A 20,852-nucleotide genomic window follows, 5' to 3' on the forward strand; every position below is an offset into this window, starting at 1 on the left:
CCAACACTGGCTGTGAACAGCCTTTTGACTTCAGAACTGGCTTTATTCTTCGTGGGATAGACTCAACAAGGTGCTGGAGACATTCGTTCAGAGATTTTAGTCAATATTGACATGATCATCACACATTTGCTATAGTTTTTTCAATAGCATATCCATGATCTAAATCCTTTGTTCCACCCCATCCCAAAGGTGCGCTACTGAGGTGAGATTTGGTGAATGTGGAAGCCGTTTGAACTCATTGTCACGTTCAAGAAACCAGCTTGAGATGATATGAGCCACAACACTCACATCTTCAGTGTACCCAGTGGTCATAAAGGGATGGTCAGCAACAATACTGAGACAGGCTCAATGCTCAGTTGGTACTAACGTGTACCAAGAAAATATCAGTCGCACCATTACATCATCACCACCACCAGCCTCCTGAACTGTTGATACGAGGCAGGATGGATCCATGTTTTCATGTTACTTATGCCAGATTCTGACACTAAATCTAGACTCATTACATCAGGAAACATTTTTTTCCAATCTTTTGTTTTTCAATTTGAGTCAGCCCATACAGACTGAAGTTCAGTTCCTGGTCTTAGCTGACAGGAGTGGCATTCGGTGGGGTCTTCTGCTGCTGTAGCCCATCTGCTTTAAGTTTAAATGAGTTGTTTTATACTTTTTTTGCCCAGAGAACTGACACTTGGACCGTCATCTGTAAACCCTTGAGGTGGTTGTGTGGGAAAATCTCAGCTGATCAACATTTCCTGTCAAGCCTGCCTGACCCCAACAATTTTGCTACATTAAAAATCATTTAAAAAGCTTTTCTTCGTCATTCATACCTAACGAGTGGCTAGCGAGTGCACATATACCAAAAACTTCATTTGCAGATACTGTAAAGACAAAGCAGTGCTGGATAGTATGAATAACACACTCTAAGAGAAGAAAACTGCCTTAAAGATTAAATTCATATGCCTGTTTAGATCTACATTTTCAATGAGACATTCAATAAGTATCTTCCTCTGTGTTTTTTAGAGACAGCAGAGATGTTTAAATTGTAATATATGACTGTATGCGTGAATTTTCACACAGACCCCCAAAGTGTCCGGTTATTCTTGGCAGCAATTACATCAGTTTGACAGTAGACGTTTTCTGTTCCACCTGAGACATCAGGATTCCCACCTGCCTGCTGTTCCCCTCACCTAGCAGTTTCCCTCTTTATCGGTTTCCCTCTTTTTCAGCTCCTCCTCCCCCTCACTGTTACGCTCCTTCATCTTCCACTTGTGAACCCAGCCAAGGCGACGAAACACACTGATGATTTATTTATGTTAGGGAAGCCATCTTCCGCTCTTACCACCGTCTCTCTTTCCCCCTCACACACTCACATACATACTCTTCCTCGCTCTTCTTGCGTTTGTCTATCTGTGAAACTGTATGTGACAGTGATGCTAAATGGGGCGTCTTCTCTCCTGTTGTGATGAGTTGGAATGTGCAGGTGGCAGAGCTTACAAGCACAACACACACACACACATGCACACACACACTTTGCAGTGTCATACTGGGCTGTCAGCCTCTCTCTCCCTTGGGTTAATGCATATGATCTAGATATTTGACACTATGTGCTACTTTTTTTTTTTAAAGAAACACCCCAGCAGCCAATATGTTGAGTGACACCAGATGATATACAGTAAGAATATGATTTAGTACCAGACAGATGTTACTGTTTCTAATGTTTTCATTACAGTGGAAACTTCAAACAAGAAATATTGTTAGATATAACAGATATGAGGAGCTGTTTATTGTTTATTTTTAGAGGAGTTTATGTAAATATATCTTGCAAAGCAAATTGCCATCTCTTGCTAATGAAAAAGGGAAGTCTGGTGAATCCAGATGTTATCATGTAAACAAGAAAAATCTTGGTCATAAACAAAACTCATGATCCTAGCTTATAACATTACAGTTGTAGGAATTATGTCATTTTCTGGGCAGCACATTTTACAAGCCATTCAATAAGTTGCAATTCTATTAATGGTTTATAAATCATTCATTAATTCTTTATATAGCTGTTGTAAGCCATTCTGTTAAAGAAATACTGGGTTTGAAGGCTGTGAAAAATTAATAATTAATTTAGTGTATGTCCTCTAGCTGCATTACTTCTCGAGCCTTTACTGCTGCTGTTTAATTCATCAATATGACCACCTGCTTTGTGTAAAGGATCTTCAGCTCATTAATCCAAAATACATGTATTATTAACTTATTTCTGCAACATTCACCACTTCACATAGGATAGATTATACATGTTGTAAATGGTGCAGCAATAAGTTATTAATAAGTGTACTTTTGTCTGATGCGCTGGATCTCCCTTTTACAGAAGGTAAGTGATGGTGAATTAATGATGAATTAATGAGCTGGATAAAAACTAGCCAAATGGATTTTGTTTTACAACCTGGTCAAATGTTATTACAAATTGATTGTTACTCTTTTATAAAACATAAAAGATGCATAAAATTTCCTTAAACAAATTTACCTTTTACTTCTTTTTTTTTTTAGTAATGGCTAATTATTGACCCCAAAAATTAATCAGTACATTTATGAGTCAAAGAACAATTAGAATTGCTTTATTTACAAAATAGAAATATTAACATATTTCATTTCTGGGGCATCAATAATGCAGTTTTGTCAAAGTTAACATTGTGCCACATTAATGTGCAAGGTGTGTCCATGTGCACAAACCTAACTGGTGAGTGAAAGGGAAAGTAATATGAAGTGAAAAACAAAAGGAGTCAGCGGGTAAAATGAAAACTAAACATAGAGGTCCAAAACAGGCTGACAACCTTCCAGGCTGACAAACCTGCACTGAATACCACAGCCACCTCTCCAGCACCTGATGCAGACACTGCAGGTCTTAAAACCAGAACTGTTATCTCTTGGCAGCACAATATTCCCAGGTGCAATCCTTCGCAGCATCAAGAATGGCCACAAAGGACAACACAGATGGGAGCTAACTAAGCATTTTTATATGACACTCCATGATGACAACACATTTCCTTATCAAGACAGATAAGGTGAACCGCACAGCATGTTGTTGAAAAAGACTCATGCTCTTATTAGTATCTGTTTTTCATTTTTGGAGTGATTTTAAATCCCGGGGTTTGCATGTAGTCGTATAATTTATGTAATTTGCTTGTTTTTTCTTTTTGCTAGTCATTCAAATCAGTATATGTTAATAAGGGACATAGAGACACAAGCTGGGAGGCTCATCAGTGAGCTGAACAACAAGCAAATAACTTGAAACTTGGTCTCGTCTCCTTTAAAGCATGCTCTTAGACTTGCATTCAGGTGCTTTTATGGGACTGAGCATCTTACACTGTCACCCATCAGCATCTGTCTTTCTTGTCCGCCCATTTTTAAATTACTTTAGTGCCTCACAGTCAACCTTCTCAGTGTTCCTTCAACCTGCTGTCAGTCTTTCTGTCACTTAGTTAGTTGGTTTCTCTTTCAGTCAGTCAGTCAGTCAGTCAGGTAGCCGGCATGGCCGTTACGCTCTGAGGATGTTCCTTTCCAGTGCTCTTCAATTCATTTGTTTGTTTGTTAGAGAAAGAGGGTGTGAAAGAGATTTGGGTCTAGTGAGAGATAGTGAAGGGGAAAAAAATATGCCATTGAAGTAAGCAAATTGACAGAGGGATTGAGAAAGAGGGAGATCCGTAGATGTCAATTTAAAAAGTGAGAGCTTAGTGTCAGGCTTTCAAAGAGGAGCGCGTGCGAGATGAGTAATGGAAGAGAATGTCCAGAGAGAACGAGTAAGAGATAAAGTTTATGATTTAGGGAGAAAGGGGGAGAGTGAAAACTGTTGGTGGAGGAGGGGAATGAGAGAGGAGAGGACTATTGTTAGTTTAGAAAGAGAAAGCGATGGCTGTTAGCCTCCTCTGCTGCTGCCAGCCATTACCTATTCAAGCCTCAGCAGCAGGTTGGCAGAGAAAGCTCTAATTGAGGAGGCCGATGGCTTGGAACACTAGAGAAAGAGAGGCAGAGCTAACTTCTTTTCTTTTTCATTAATTAGCCTGTCACTCATTACGCTCTGGCATGTATTGGGGATCAGAAAACAGCATGGCTGTGGTTAGCTTTGATTGCGTTTCTTTGTTGTGCTGTCCAGTAAATTACAGAAAAAATGATTTCTGTACAGAATAAAGAAGATAATCTGCAACTATGCATCATATCCATTAACCTCAAGGGCTGGGAAAAAGCATTTGTTTTGCTTAGTAAACCACACTCCCAAGCTCTCGTCCTCATGCTTTCATAGACTTATACAAACAGCTCATCAAAAACAGCGGTGCCATTCTTATCGCACTCTCACATCCCCGCCACATATTGGAAAACAAAAAGGTGGACATTACAAGGCTGTCAGGCGTTGACAGGTATTGATCAGGCTGCTGTTGAGAGACGGCTAGATGAACTTCCCATCAGTCTTTCTTGCCGTTTGTTGCCGTCTGTTAATAACTAATGGAAGTTGTGATATTTGTGGTGAATGTGAAGAAGGGAGGAAGAAGAGGATGTTGTAGCGATGCCCAGATGCCACGGCTAAATGGATGTCACATGATATTAGGCTTGCATGGCGTGATACACCGCCGTCATTCTGTCAGGTGACAGCATTTATCTCCATATTTCACATCTAACCTCCTGCACCACCAGGTCTTGATCACTCATCACGCACTCGCTCTTTGTCCCACACTTCTCCACCCACCCAACCCACTGCAGTGACACTGTCAGCACTCTACAGCGTTTACACGTACTGCATAATAATCACAAGCCGCTCACCTCTTCTGGAGTTTCCACCTCACCTTCGTACAATGTAACCACCCAACAATTCATATTCTGTGCATATGTCACATTTATCGAAAATGTTTATTTTGCAATCATGTTCTTTGTTTTGTTTTTTTAACTTGTAAACAACTGACTCCAGTCAAAAATCTGTGGCTTTAAACAGAGTAAGACGGTGTATAAAAGAACACAATTGTGGAAAGATAACACAATTTCATTAGACCTGAGTGTGACAGCTTGACCTTCTCTCCTCTCCAGGATCTGTCACTCATCACCATAGATACTTGGCTCTCAGCAGCAAGTCCACCAGTGTTAACTACAGATTTGCTGTCCCACAACTCACAAAGGAACAGTAATGTCAGACTTTTTTTCCTGCATTGTTTTTCAGTGTACAGCGTAGCAACTTGAAATGAACAAGTTGAACACTGATCCAATGACAAAGGAGGTCAAATGGCTCAAAAGTGTGAATAAAATAATCATGAAAAAGAAAACTCCTTTTTGTTGTATCATCCTGACAAATCAGTCAATCTAGTATTTATTTTTAAGAGACCATTTGTTCTTACATCCATTTAGGCATAAATGAGTGAAAATCCTGGCAATGTGAAAATAGTTACAAAAAAGTTCCACTCATGTGGAAAGGTATATGTGCTCTTCATCGTGTTTTTAAGCATGTAGAAAAAGCCTCACCATGTGAGGCTATTTTGATTTTGTTCGTTTTAATTTAGATGGAAATTTCACTAGTTAAGCGAGCTAATTTTACAATTTTCACTTGGTCATAGTGTATTCTTGGTTCATGCCACAGTCTGTCAAGTCAAACACAGTAAAGATCACTCCGCCAGAACTAAATCAAAGGTGTGAACCCCTCCAACTCACCCTGACTTTTACATCTAGTCACCAATTCACTTGGGCTTATGCCCTTGGAATCCAGTTGACTTAGAATTGTTCTTATACCAATGTTGGAAATAAACATTAAAATCTATGTTATAAACCAGTGTACGGCAATTGAAGAAGACAGACACAGTGAATTAGGCTCTCTAATACAGTCCCGATCAAATGTTTAAGACCACTTATGGTCTTAAACTTCACTAGTTAAGCGAAGTTTAAGACCACTTATGGTCTTAAACTTCCCTGGCAAAAAATTAAAATTAAACTTCCCTGGCAAAAAATTATAATTTGCATGGTTGGATCTTAACAAGGTTTCGAGTATAGCTTCAACATGCAACAAGAAGAAATGGGAGTGAGACAAAACATTTTTTTGAGAATGCAATTTATTGAAAACAATCCTTAAACTGAAACAGGCTGTTTTACAGCCAGCATGTTGCTCACTCAGTAACTACTGAGTTCTCAGTGTGTGGACTCCTTCCTTGTCACCTATACCTGCTCTGGCATTAACATCAGCACAAGAACTGTGTGCTGGCAGTTTCATGGCATGGGTTTCCACTGTAGTGCTGTCATTGCTTTAGGACTCAAAAGCTGAATATAATTACATAGACATTGTGACATCACTCACTGATTTGTGAGGTCCTCTTTGGAAGACTCAGTTTTAGATGTATTGCTTTTCCTATCTTTGTTTTTGGGAGTCTTGAAATTCTAAATTACAAGGTTTAAGTTCTAATATAAGCTTGGAGCTTGCCCGAATATTATTTGTTAGATAGTTAAAAAGAGGTCTAATTAGTGACTCAAATTAGCCAAGACCTACTCAACAGCTACGAGTTACATTTGTCTGTGTGGTGATTCACCCCTCATGTAAGTGGCCATGTCTGTAATGATGCATAACTTTTTTTTTATTATAATTGTCCCTACTCCCTACCCCCACTTGAGATGTAAACATATTGATTTCAGCTGTAAAGGTGAGAAGTCTATGTGATTAGGTTCATTTTTGGTGCCAGCCTCAAGTGGCCACTTGAAGGACTGCAGTTTTTGGCACTTGTGCTCCGATTTCATTTTTCAGCCTCATGAATTTACCCTGGAACTTGACTTGTGATGCAGCTAAGAGCAACTATTATTAAGCCACTGCAAACAGGTCCTTAATGAACAGTATTATAAAAGAGCCTTTCCTCAATATATCATTAAAACATACACATAGGCTTTGCGGTGGAAAAACTGACTTTTATATTATCCCTCGGAGAGGTGTAACCATGTATTGTTTTCTCTTAACATACAGTATGGAACAAATAGGCTAGAACAAATCTTCTTGGCTGAGGCTGACTGATGTAAAGCTTGGAGCGATTCCCGTGTTTCTAATTAGCCCAGGCTCTGGCATGGCAGCCCGTAGGCTGATGGTTGGCATGAGGCAACAGGACAGCCCAGCTGCCCCTGTGTCCCCTACTCTGCCCCAAAGGAGAGTCTCTGGGTCTACTGCTGCCTTTGTGAATGGCAAGGAACAGAAACCTGGATTGGAGAAGAAAGGTAGTTCACACCCCGCATAACACTCTGTCAGAGGCAATATTTCATGTTTAAAAAGGAGCTCTTCATCAGCAATCTGATCACTACAACCTCTCCCTGCTGCCATGCTCCACTTTCTCACTTGCAGCTTTACTCTTTGGAACAGCACTCTTAATAACATCATGACAAACTGACTGCTAAAGAGCATCATGTATATACTATCAGTTTAATGTAAAGGTTGAATTAGACCCTTTGAATGGACAGCAGACACAACTGATGAACTCGTTATTTTTCACTTGGACAGTGGATGTCAGGAACAATTTAAAAAACATCCGAAAGCCCTCTTCACAATGACGACATGAACACAGCAAGGACCAGTGGGCATTTCAGCCAAAGCAGCAAATCGAATAAACTAGAAGCAGAGGAACAATATAGACAGAGAGAGACAGACAGATGGGGAGAAGAGACAAAGTATATGATTAGGTAGAAATACAGTTTAAGTAGAAAAGCGGAAAGGGGCGAAAATGGAAACGAAGAGGAAGTGAACTGCAAGCGCAGGAGAGGCGGAGAGGGAGCAATTTAATGCTGTAATTAAGTTCCTGATAGCACCCTGGGAGATGTGCTTTGGCGTAGCTCCAGGACAGCTTAGCATTACACCAAGGCCCTTCAAATCACAATCTACTTATACACACACACACATAACACACAACACGCCATTTGAACAAACAGAAATTTAATTCCGAGTAGGCCCTCTGCGCTCTCGAGCCAATTTCAAATCCCCGAATATGTGTCAGCTTCACCAAATGATGCATCGACAAGAAGAGACACAAAGGAGGCGCAGACTGGCAGAAGAGACGGCTGTGAGAAACCATCACTTGCAGTCACTCTCACGTTGCTCTCACTCACACATTGTAGTGCACACACGACAGTTGCCTTGACAAGTGTGCACAAATCATACTTATGAGAGCACGAACGGAAACCTGTCTCAGAAAATATTCTTTTCTTTCCCTTCATGTTTACCGTGCACCTGTCATGCTTCTGCTATTCAGACCTGTTTACTGCTTCTACCTTTATTTTAGTAATTAATTTATCTTTATTTTTTGGCTGCATGGCAGAACATATCTGAAGCTATTGTCATTCCTAGTGCTGACCTGCAAAGCAGTAAGTTGGACAAGATGGCTAATGTGTTGCCAAGTTGTACAGGTGTGCAGCTTGTCTCTGTGCAGCCCTGTCATGTTAAAGGGGCACACCAAGGGGAGGAGAGAGAAAGATGTGGGACTTTGGAGAGGAAAGGATGACAGGAGGAGAGAACTCAGAGAGAGATCAGAGAAGAGAGAGAGAGAGAGAGAGAGAGAAGAAACAGGCAATTACACCCAGCTTCGCTCCCACAGTCCTATCCCTCGCCTCCTTCAGGCCACGCGGAGCAGCAGCACGAGCAATAGGATTTTAACTGAGGAGAACGCGCATCAATAGGATCTAAGATTTCCTGGGAATTGGTCACCAAAGACGGGGGAGCAAAGGATACAGTGTTGACGAAAAGAGTTGTCTTTGGAAAGACAGGAGAGGAAACAAGTCCTCTAAAATCGGCTCCGGCGCATTCCGAGGCTCTTCTTTAAGTGCCGTACGCCTACCGTTCGCACCTGCGTGCTGTGCTGTCCTCTCTCTCTGGGGATAAAAGTGCGTAAATATTTTTTTTATTTTTATTTTTTTACCGTTTTCACGGCAGGTGACACGCAGAGCTGTAGACTCACAGATACGGTCCTGGAGCCACGATGCTGATCGGTAAGTGTTAAACACCTACAGTTCTCCACTTTACCGGTGATAACGCGGCTGCGCTGAGTAAGCAATACATATGAAAGATTCCTGAAAGGTTCCAAAAACAACCGTTTCAGGATTTCTTGTTGCAACAGTGTCGATGGGTAAAAAAAAATATCTTAAAGCATGTTAATGCAAACACACTATGTGGAGCAGGCGCGCTAAAAGTCGTTGTCGGGAAAAATGAAAAATCCAGATTCAGTCATTTATCGGGCTCGCAAGTTGACCATTTAAAGTGTCTTTTTTATGATTTATTCATGAATGTCCTGCGCGCTTTTGTGCGCCGTTGATTACATGCCTGTGCATCAACAATCACCCCATCAGATTATATGAAGCTCAACCAAAAGTGTGCGTCCTGGCTGGTGCGGAGTTACCGACACCTCACACTCCTTAGTCCTCTCGGCCCATAGATGGAACTTGGCGCTTTTATCACGAAAACTTCCACCGTAGATTATTATTAATTAGGTTTTGTTCTTTTCTCTTTTGAAACGTAACAACGTCCAAGTCATCAATAATTAAAAAAAAACAAAAACAACAAAATAAAACATCAGTCTACCGAAAAATGACCTTCTCAAACATCAGCTAAATAAATAAAATAAATACATATGTGTGTGTGTGGGGGGGGGGTTATAATTAGTGGACATTTTTAAACCTGTTACTGATAATAAGCATCATAAGCTCGTTGTGAAGAACGACGTCATTAACCTGACGTTTCAGTTTGGCTTCAGACAACTCGTTGTTCATTTTTTTTGTTAATAAATAAAATTGACCAGCTTGCCCTGAACTATTCAAGTAGTGATGTTTGAAGATTTCAGCCTTTGGGGGGCTTAAAAATAAAGCTTTGATGATTACTAGTATGTTTTGATTGAATCTGATAAAATTGGCATAGGCATTAGTGTAAAAGCTGTCCCACTAAATCCAGAAATGAGAACTTCATTTGCATAATTAACTCAATCTGAATGAAGGTGCATTTTTTGTGTGTATGGGCTGAACAAAGAATATCCAATGGACCCAAGCTGCTGGGCCCCTGTCCTTCATCTAAAATCCTGATTTAAAGCATGTCCATGGCTCAGTGCAGTCATACCTTTCCTCAACAAAATGCAACTGTTCCTGCATTGCATATTGGTGCTTCTATGAGAACTCCTTATTTCACTTTCAGAGACAAATAAACAGAAAATGTAGGTGAATTTGGGAAAAACATCCAGTTCACAAAGATCCAAAAGAAATGCACTCATAGTGTTGTGTCAGACCTCTGGATGTGATGGCTCCCGCCATAAGTGAGACTGTGTGGTGATTTGCGATCTCGGTGCTCTTAAAATGGCTTCGGAGCATGGGCAAATGACTCATGCAAATGGATGCCACATTAGCATTTCTCTAGATATTTACTCCATGTCACAAATGCAACCTTCTAATCCCCACACTAGTAAAAACTATCGTCCATGGAGCACCAAAGCTTCCAGTGCTGAAGTGTTTTACTGAAATACCATCTTCTTCCCTCTCTCGTCAGCGTTCTTTCCCGCTCGCCCTTTTAGTCAGCTCATAAAGAACTGCTCTTCTGTCAAATGGAGCCCTAACTACTTGGGCCTTTGTCTTGTGCTGATTTCTTCTCGGCCATTATGTCGTCGTAAAAGCCAGTTGGGGTGTCACTGGGGAGCTTTGGCGGCAGTGGCTTCTTCTCAGTTCCAGATAACAGCCTTTACTGGACAATGGCCATTATTATTCACTGTGTTGCTGTCTTCTGACACAGACAGTTCTCTTCATATTGGATATTTCAGTATTGAGTTGAAGAGCAAAAGACCTGGTAGTGGGGGCTTGACTTTGTCTTACTTCACTCATCCATCCACAACACCCCCATCATCCGCGCTAGCGGGGGACAGGTTGCAGGGCTGCGGGAGAGCTGATTATAGGCTTCTTCAGGAGTGGGCGACATTCTTCCACTTCCAACCTTTTTTTGTCTGTGGGATCTGAGGTGGGGGATGCATAGGAAGCAGGGCTAATCTGAGCTAAATGGGGTCCCAGGGTTGATCAGGGGTAATTACACGAGGCTAGGATTACAGACTGCGACCACTTATCGTGGACTGGCCACACCCTAAAAGTAGAGTTGTATTTTTTTTGAAGTAAAACGAATGATTTATTCATAAACATAATATTTGTGATTTCCAGATTTTAGCTGAATGTATAATTTCATTCGTATTGCTTGACCTTGAAGTGTCAGTGTCCACTTACACTTGCTTCTAGTTTTGATCTGCAGACGCTGCAGGGTCTTCTAAGCAGTAGGGAGCAATGGCAAGTCTGTTTGAAGTAGTGGTGCAGGTGGAGGGGGTGTAAATGAGGAGGTTAATGAAAAGGCATTGGTTCATTTCCCACAAACTACACATCTGTGCCATCACCAAACCATCAGCCGCTTAAACGAACAAGGTCTTCCCAAGTGTGTGTTACGCCGACTGTGTCTTTTTGGTTAGAGCAGCTGTGGGCCCCTGTCTGGACTGACTGAGTGAGTGCTCTTCTGTGTGTGTGTGTCTGTGTGTTCATCATTCATTATGATGGATGAATCTCCCGAGCCTCCTGTCTTTTCATTCATCCCTCACGGACCAGAGGGATGAAGGTGGAAACTCTCCAGCTTCTGTTCAGCCCACCTCTGCCTACTGTCTCTCTCTCATACACGGACACACATACACACACACACACACACACACAAAAACATGCACGCATGCGCGCAGAGAAGACAAATAACCCACTCTAGTAGCCCAACAAACACCTCACTTCAGATGACAAATCTGTAGTTAAAGTGACTTTTGTATTTTTCATTACCTCTGTCCCTATTAATCTGCATCATCTATGTAAAAAATCTTGTGTGGAAATGAAAGAGTGCTGCCACAAATAGTATATTATTTCATATTTATTGTTTCTCATCTTACCGCATTTTATACGTTTTATCCACTGGAGTAAAGTTCTTTCCCACTTTTATGCAGTTGTCGATGTCTGTGTGAGGCAATCTTTCACTTTAATGTCCCGGTCTGCCATTGCTTCCAGGTAACGGGAACAATGGGATGTGTTATTACTCCAAAACTCTTGTTCTCCATACTGCTTTTTGCTGTAGTCACTAATCTTGATCTCATTTTATCTTTCCCAGCAGAAATCAGTTCATGAGGTGTAAATTTAAAGACTGATTCTTCTCGTAGAAACTCTCACGTTGTTGCACATTGTCAAGCTCTTGTTTTTACTGTTTTTCAGAGTAGTTTGTGATGATATGGTGTTTTCATATGTGAGTCAGAAATTCTAATTATAATGCAGTGTGTTTTGTCACGGTGCATTTGGACTTTTGAGATTAGAGTGTAAAAAATCCCAAGAAATAAATAAATAAAAATATTAAGAATGATAATAATTCCAGTCTTTGATGGAATTCTTTATGCGTCATAAAAGGGCTGGGTCTTTTGACAAAACATCCAATGAAGCTGAAGATGAAAATTTAATAATGAAGAAAGTGCGGCTTTGGAGTAAGTTAGTAGTTTAAGGCTACATTAGTCACTGCTAACATAATACACCTGAGTCTCAGACTGAACATTTAGAAGGTCAAGTGAAGTCATGAATAATGCAAGAAGTATAATCGCTGTTTATTATTATTATTTTTAACTGTCTATTTTTAGTCGTACTTAGTGGAGTACACTTTTAGTGTGGAACAAATTCCTTGAGGGAAGTGTCCTGTAAATGTTGCTGGACATCTCTTGATTTATCTCCACTATTACTGAGAGAAAATGTAAATGTAACTGGATACATAAAGGAATGCAGCATGCCATAAATCAAAGCGAAATTACACATTTGAGCGCATTTTGATGTTGAGACTGAATCTTTCTGACCAAATGATGTTTAGGTAGGTTGGAGAACAGGATGACTGAGCGGACTGCTGCAGGAACAATAATAAGCTTTGTCTACACGGATACACAGATGTGCACGCAAGCGTTAAGACAAGCTAGAGGTCAGCAAAGAGCACAGATTGAAGGTCAAAGAATATATTATTACAGTAGTGATTTGTTCTTGACTACTGAAAATAGTTTGAACTTTCAATTTAGCAAAATTAAAGACAATATTATGATTTTTTTTTTCTCAAATTACAGTGTAAGAGCAAGCAAAAGTTAAAGCGAAGAAGTCCACTTGTGGTTGTATGGTTGGGCAGTCAGTCAAGTTCCATGTCCCTTTTTATTGGCCTTGTGGAAATGGTCTTATCATCTTAGATGGAGAAAATGGCCTTGATGTGAGAGCTGGAAGAGCTCCTGGATAAGTTACTTCTCTGGCCGCCCTATGCAGAGAACAAGGAGTTTCAGTTGTGCTATTTTCTTGTTCCAAAGCAGACCGGCAGAATGAGGCTAAATTTGGACCTGTCTCTATTCACCGAGTGCCCTAAGCCTAATCACTATCAAATCCTGGTTCGCATCCAGTGATCTGAGAGACAGGTATATTCAAGTGCCGATCATTCCTAAGCACAGAAGAGTTCTGCGCCTCTCTTTCCAGGGAGTACAGTATTAGTACAACTGGTTACACTTCAGTTATTCTCTGCCTCTGCAGACCTTCTCCAAGTGTGAATGGCATTGTAGCCACTATTTGGAAAAGGTAGGGTGCTGTTTTATCGCCTCCTCCCAGGAGTCAGCTGCAGGTAGATTGGATGAACAGTTGTCTAGAAAAGCAAAGAATGCACAGCTGTACGCAGATTCCTCGACTGGATCTTGTCTATTCATTAGATCTTTTTCTTGGAATATTTTTTCATTGTAACAGAGGCTGTTGTGGAAAAGTCTGATTTCTGTTGCGGCACATTATAGGGCGACATGTGTTTTCTTTTGCGTGTGTAGCATTTGAACGCATGGTTCGTATGTACTCCTTCTTGTCCCTGTGCTCCCTGTGGGGAAATTGCCTGTGTGTGAGTGCCAGTTCAAGTCATTTCACTGAAGTGACAGCATGGGTTTGATTGGCCCGCCTGCTGGAGTGATGGCTTCTGGATGCTGAGAGCTGTAGGCATATGTGAGCCCCAGCGGGAGCTCTGACAACATGAGAAATGTTCCCACGCTGCTCTCTGCACCAAAACTTCACCACTTAGCCTCTCATTCCCTGGGTGCTAAGGCTAAAGATGGAGGCCTTGAAGAGAAACAGCAAAACATCACTTGCGCTTTGTGCTTGTGTGTATTTGTGTATTTTTCTGAGCTTGTGAATTCTTCAACTGGTAATGCAGCTTTCAGCTGAAGTGGGTGACTAGTCTACTTGATGCTCTGACCTCTACTTAAATGAGTGACAGAAGAGCTAAAGGCCTTTAAACCAACAGACTGGAGGATTAGAAGAAGCACAGAGAGAGCAGACAGGGAGAATAAATGAGCATAAAGGAAATAATACCTAAAAAGGAGATGGAACATCTTTCCTAATCTGTGTTTCTCAATTCTCTCTTTCTTCCATGTGTATTTCTAGGTCTTCAAATCAGACTGTTACTTTCACAGCCACTGATCCTCATGCTAGTGCAGTTATAAAGACAAAGGCCATCGATTTTACAGTCAAATCCAGCCATCAGAACCTCGTGCCCTGACCAACAATCTGCAATACTCAGGGGTCCAATGGGCTTAATAGAGTGCAGCGAGTGTGTAAATGGTTGGAAGTGTAAACAGAAGATGCAGTGATCCAGCTCTAATGGCTATCTTTGCTCCAGCTCTTTGTCAGCAGTCAGGATGGTGACCTCCACTTGTACTGCACGCCATCTCATAAGTGTTTAACAGTGCAGTGTTCTCAATAATAACTACAGTGGCAGGAAATTATTATCCAGTCATTGTCCTATATTTACAGAAAATACTGGAATTATTACAGACTTTTTTCAGTCATAAAAAGACAACAAATCTATAAAACAAATAAAAAACACTGAACTGCCCTTCAACAGAAATAAAAGAAAAAAAAGATTATCAGCACTCGCTGTTAGAGGCTTATTTCCATCAATTATGTTTGCAAACAGTAAACACTGGAAATAAATTATATACTTGAGGAACTGTTCAAATATTTGTGGCTAAAAAGGATTGGGGGTATTCAGCAAATCACTGAAAAGGTAGAACTCAGCAAACTCAGCTGTGGTACAAACAACAAATGAATATACATAAATCAATTGACAAAATGCAATTACCCAATTGTGTGGTTTGCATTTTCTGTGCACACACCCAAGATGCACTTACCAATATTTATAGCAAGCATTTTTTATTTTTTTTTGTGCACACAAGCACCCACTTCTCCAAACCACATGCATACACTGTGACGCACATACAAACTAACAGAGTCTGTGTACAGGGGACAACACTTTCGCAACCTGTGATGTGCAAAAATACAAAAATAAAATAAAAAATGTTGTATGCAAATTTTTATCACACACACAGAACTACACCTGCATTCCCTTCTACAAATCAAACTAAAGTACAAGCATAATTATATATAAAACATATAAAATAAAAGCTCCCTTCATCTAAAGCCTTCTGTTTAGTTCAGCTGCCTCAGTTCTCCATGTTGATATTTTTGCACTGTACAAAGGTGTTCGTGTGTGACTGTGTTGGCTTGCATTTCTTACAGAAATTGGCATTCTTGCTTTTTGTCATCAGTACCGAGCCATTATGGAGAGAGACTGACTGGGAATGATCAGCTCTAATGATTTTATGAGAGTCTACATGATTAATGTTGGCACAGCAGCGTGTTTGCGAACAAACCTCGCTCGCTCTCTCTCTCTCACCCCCCACTTCCCCACCCACGCCACCCTTCCTCCCCCATCGCAGAGACTCAGAGGGAATATCCAGTCTCAGTGTGTGCTGATTTCTGTGGTGCTAGCTGTCGTTTGCCACATTAGTGTGCGACAATGGGTGTCTTTGAAGTGGGTTATTCTAGCACAGCTCACAGCCCAGTGCAGCGGAGAAGATGTGCCAGCTCACTGTGCAGACAGGGCCAGCTCTGAGCACAGGGATAGACACAAGGTAGAGACGAGCACATGCACGCCTGCACAGACTAAATACTGGGGTCAACACAATAGCTTTTACACCCACATCCTCTAAATACTCTTTATGTAAGCACTTCCATCGCAGACAAAAGCCACACACTCCTCCTCTGTATGCACACATCTGCCTCACGCAACCGCACTTAAAATCCCCAAAAAGGAGCCTACACCATCCTCCCATTACTTCATCAACAATCCACCCATCTATCATCCATCCGTCTGTCCATCCATCCCTTACGTCTCTGTTTTTTTTTTCCATCCTCCTCTGTTCCCTCTATAGGCCCAGTCCAATCTGAAAGCTTAGTTGGGCTTCGTCTTTCTCGGCTTATCTCCAAAAGCTGCTCTTTCATTTGAGTAAATGCCTTCATTCCCAGCTCCTCTATGAGGAAGCTGATAAGGGATGTCTTTTATCCACAGTAGATAGGCTTTCCCCCCCCAGCCCAGTGTGGGTGCTTGTATTTATACGCCTGCACAGCATATGCATAATTATGTGTGAGCCTTGTGTGAATGTTTTTTTCACACATTTGTGAGACTTAAACAAGAAAAGCTTTTTTTTTTTCCATACCTTTTTTCTGTTTTTTTCAAATGCATGAGAAAAGTTAATAATTCTATGGTGTAAAAATGCAGGGCATCATGTTTCACGTCGTCTTCTCATGCTGCTTATCATTCAAATGTGACATTTTCTGTGATTACACGTAATCACATAAGACTGTTTCAACCTTGCAGGTGTCTCTAATAGGAAATGATTAAATGGGACAAGCTAATCATCACAGTGCCTTACTCACGTGCGTGTCTGTGCATAGATGCAAATGTGTATTCGAGAAGACGCCGTATAACGAATTGATTAGGGCTGCAGAGTGGATTTGTTGCCAGGAGAGATTAGTTTGACTCAGTCTAAGCTGTTTTCAAATGCTGCACTTGTGTCCCCTCTCTAACACAACAAATATATCGATTGGCCTTTGATGCCTCAAATGTCACAGCCTCACTGAAGACAGTGCTGAGAATGAGACTTGAGATCTGTGCGGCTTGCGCTCTGGACCACATTCGTTTTTTTGAGAATTAGGTCTTCATCTGATCCATATTATCTACAAGTCATCCTTCTGTTTCTGTGTCTTTTGCTCAGTTCATGGTGTCGCTCTCTGATTGCAGTCCCAGTGATCAAATACTGCTGTTGGACACTGTTATGGGAGCACAGAGTGGTGCAGCAGGTGGTAGTAATGGTGTTACAGTCTTGCTCTCTCATCTAGGTGAAAATCTCTCATCATGTAGAGTGGGGGAGATAATTATTTTATCCCCTGTTGAATTTGTAAGTTTGCTCATTTACTAAAGAAATGAATAGTCTATCAATGAAAAATCCAGAAAAATATATGTTTTTGATCCCCTAGAACCCACATATAGTTCTGGCTCCAACAGTTTGCAATCAATTAATCAATTACAGATACTCCTGATCTCAAACCATTATGTGCATAGCTGCCCACAAGATCGATTCCTTCCATTCAGACCTCTCCACCAACATGGGCGTGACCAAAATTCTGTCAAAGGATGTCAGGGACAAAATTCTAGACATGCACAAGGTTGGAATGGGCTACACGACCATAAACAAGAAGCTTGGTGAGCAGGTGACAACTGCTGATGTGACCAAAGTGACCATGAATTGCACTCCATGCAAGATGTTGTCTCATGAGGATGATCACGAGAAAGACGGTATATCAGCCCAAAACTACATGGTAGGAGTCTGTTAATGAAGGCAGTTGGGACCACAGTCACCTAGAACATCACTGGTTTCAAGAATGCATTGAAACCTTTCAGGTCCCCTTGTTCAAGAAGGCAAATACACTGGCCCATCTTAAGTTTGCCAGTGAACATCTAAATAATTCAGAGAAGGCTTGGATGAAAGTTCTCTGGTCAAATGAAACTAAAAATGAGTTGTATGGCATAAACTTGACCTGCCATGTTTGGAGGAAGAGGAAGAAATAGGAAGGAAATGCCAAGTATGACCAAAAGAACACCATCCCCATAGTCAAACACAGAGTTGGAAACCTTATGTAGGGTACAGGAGTTCCACTCCATTGAGGGGCCAATGGATGGGGACATGTAGCTAAAGAAGAAGCACATTAAGGTCATGGAGTAGCAGACTGCTTAGTAGCAGACTAAGCAGTCTCCAGACCTCAGTCCTCTTTAAAATCTGTGCAGGAAGTTAAAGTTTCATGTACCCAATCAGCAGTAAAGAAACCTAAAGGATTTAGAAATTTTCTGTAAAAGGTAGTGGGCCAAAATCCCCCCACAGATATGTGTAAGCCTGTGACCAACTACAATAAACTTCTTATTGCTGTGCTTGCCAACAAAAGATCCTCCACCAACTACTAAGCCATGCAATCAAACACCAATTTAACTTTAAGTGACATTTTCTGGATTTGTGGTTAATATTCTCGGTCTCTCCATAAAAATGACACTACAATAAAAATTAGAGATATTCATTTCTTTGTAAAGGAGCAAACTTATAAATTCAGCAGGGGATCAGATAATTATTTCCCCTATTGTAGATGTTTTGGGCTCAAGGAGCTGCCCTGGCACTCTTTTAGACTCCATGGAAGACCCAGCTTGTCTTGTTAGATTTACATTTTCTGACATAGCCGTGCCCGTTGGATGCTTCCACGTTCCTGTTGAACACAGGCATACTGCAGCTATTCTCTCGAGGGACATATGAATAAAATTTGTGGAGCTACTGGAGCCAGTTCAAAAAAAATACTTTTCACTCCCTGTGGAGCCCTAGCCTCATTGACTGGGGTTTGTTTGTCTGCACCTATTAAAGCTGCTTGCTGCAGCCAAAGCCAGACACCACTTTGCAGGGATTTATCAAGCCGCTTATCAAAGAGAGGTGATTGAATTCATTTGCTTACTAATGAGGTGGGATTGCGAATTGTACACTTCCCCGGCTATACTTCCACCTGTTAAAACCATTTGCTCATTACTGCAATCAAATCCTGTTTTTGTTCTCTTTGATAATCAAACCTATTTTTGTCACCTCATCAGGAGCCTTTGTGCCATTTAGGTACTCAGACCCATTTCATACGTGCAGGGTTCTGCTCGCTTGTGTCAGCAAGGGTGGAAGCTGCCGTTTGTAATCAAGTTACTTAATTACCTTAATTAAGTGGTGGAAATTTTGTCTCGCATTAAAAGTGGTGCTAATAAGTGCTGAGGTTAAAATTATATGATTTGATCTATATTGTTTGAGGAATTTCATGGCGAGAACCTTAAAACTAAGTCTAACTAAATGCAGCGATACAGGGTTAATTACATCATACCGTGGTTATATTATTAAACTTTGGTATTTGTTGAGTTGATCTTTAAAAATACATTCAAGTGTAATCGTGTCCAATCAAAACCTGCGTCGGCTCGCTTTCTCGTAGTCAATCAACAAAACTGATTTTATTAGATGTAATTGTTCTCTGTTTGATCCTCATGATGCCTTGATTAGTCCTATTCTCCGGAGTGCTGTGTAGAGTAGGATCTCCTGCTGTTATTAAGACCAGATTAACGGTAAATCCTCTTTGTTTTAGCAGACAGCAGCAGACAGATTGAAGTGGGGTAGCTGAGGCCCGCACAGTCAGTCGAGGTTAAAGTACGTTAGCCAAGGGTCAATAAAACTTGTCATCTGAAACAGCTGTATAGTGTTCGATGCCTTTTTAAACATGAGGTTGATCCGTGTGATGTCTGGAATGAGGTGACACATAAGATGCTGTCCTAATGCACACTGTACAACAACGCTTATATGCATGATATGAATCTTTAAAATGCAGAATAAACAGAATATTGTAGCTTATGCAACATTGTGGCTTTGATCTAAATTAGCATTGATTTAATAGAAAGATGCATTTTGTCATATAAATTAGGAAAGGCAACTACTTTGGTTTACATGGCAAACACAATGAATACACTATGCTTTAATTGTTCATGGCAATAAAAATGAACAGAACAATAACTTTAAAAATGTATTGAACATTAAAACAAATATTTATCTTCATTAAAAATATAATATGCAAGAAGTGCAATAAAAAAGAAGCTGCTGTTTTTCTTAATTGACTATATTTCTCTTGTAGGCAGTGAGTTCACTAATGTTTATAGAGCATAGTGTAGCTTTAGATATAAAAAGATATATCATATATCATAGTATCACAATCACGGCTAATTAAAAAAACAGTAGTCAATTGCAGTAAGATTTTGTCTAATTTCAATACAAATGAAATGGGCTAGCATGTGTAGCTCTTTTCTAGTTGTACTAATCACTACAAGCCATTTTTAATCATGCCTTTATACAGTGCCTCGTTTTAAACACTTTAAGCACATCCTCCACCTTACAGCCACAGCCAGTTTTACCTCTAAAGCCTGAACTATCAAATAATTTCTAGAAAATAAAATGTTTTTGAAAATGGAGTGTTTATTGAACCTTCTGACTGCTGTTTATATATTTTTTTACATATTAATCCCAATATTAATTTGCATATATTAGTTTTAATTTGTATCATATTTGCAACATCTGACATTTTTTGTAATTTTTGCTTAAAATGTATTGCGCATTTTATTTTGCCTTTTGGGGGAGAAAAAAATCACACTGATCACGCAGAAGTGTTAAAAATCCCAAAATGAAAATCACCAAGATGTGAACCAACTACCTTCCTCTGGCGAGGCAACAGGACTATCCACTTTTCTCCCAAATTTATGTTTTCCCACTTGACACATGATCATCTAAAGTGTGAAGTGGGCCAATACTGTCAAAATTAACATACAAAAAGAATAGCAGTCAAACTATACTATTAATAGCTGCAGCTAAAATGAACAGTTTGCTTCAATG

The 20,852-nt window shown here is 40.5% G+C and overlaps 1 protein-coding gene across 7 annotated transcripts in view; it reads left to right on the forward strand.

The window, feature by feature from the left end:
• Window positions 1–20,852, forward strand: part of znf385c (zinc finger protein 385C) — a 137,048-nt gene that overhangs the window by 72,721 nt on the left and 43,475 nt on the right. The window contains exon 1 of one of the 7 annotated variants that reach the window (XM_013269627.3): window positions 8,512–8,967. The exons of the other annotated variants lie outside the window; for them this stretch is intronic. Within the exon in view, the coding sequence (XP_013125081.1) occupies window positions 8,958–8,967 (10 nt within the window). The 5' untranslated portion in view covers window positions 8,512–8,957. Of the gene's footprint in view, window positions 1–8,511; window positions 8,968–20,852 lie in introns of those variants that run through there. 7 annotated transcript variants of the gene reach the window in all.

This window comes from Oreochromis niloticus, linkage group LG4 (genome assembly GCF_001858045.2).
Source record: "Oreochromis niloticus isolate F11D_XX linkage group LG4, O_niloticus_UMD_NMBU, whole genome shotgun sequence".
Classification (NCBI taxonomy): domain Eukaryota; kingdom Metazoa; phylum Chordata; class Actinopteri; order Cichliformes; family Cichlidae; genus Oreochromis; species Oreochromis niloticus.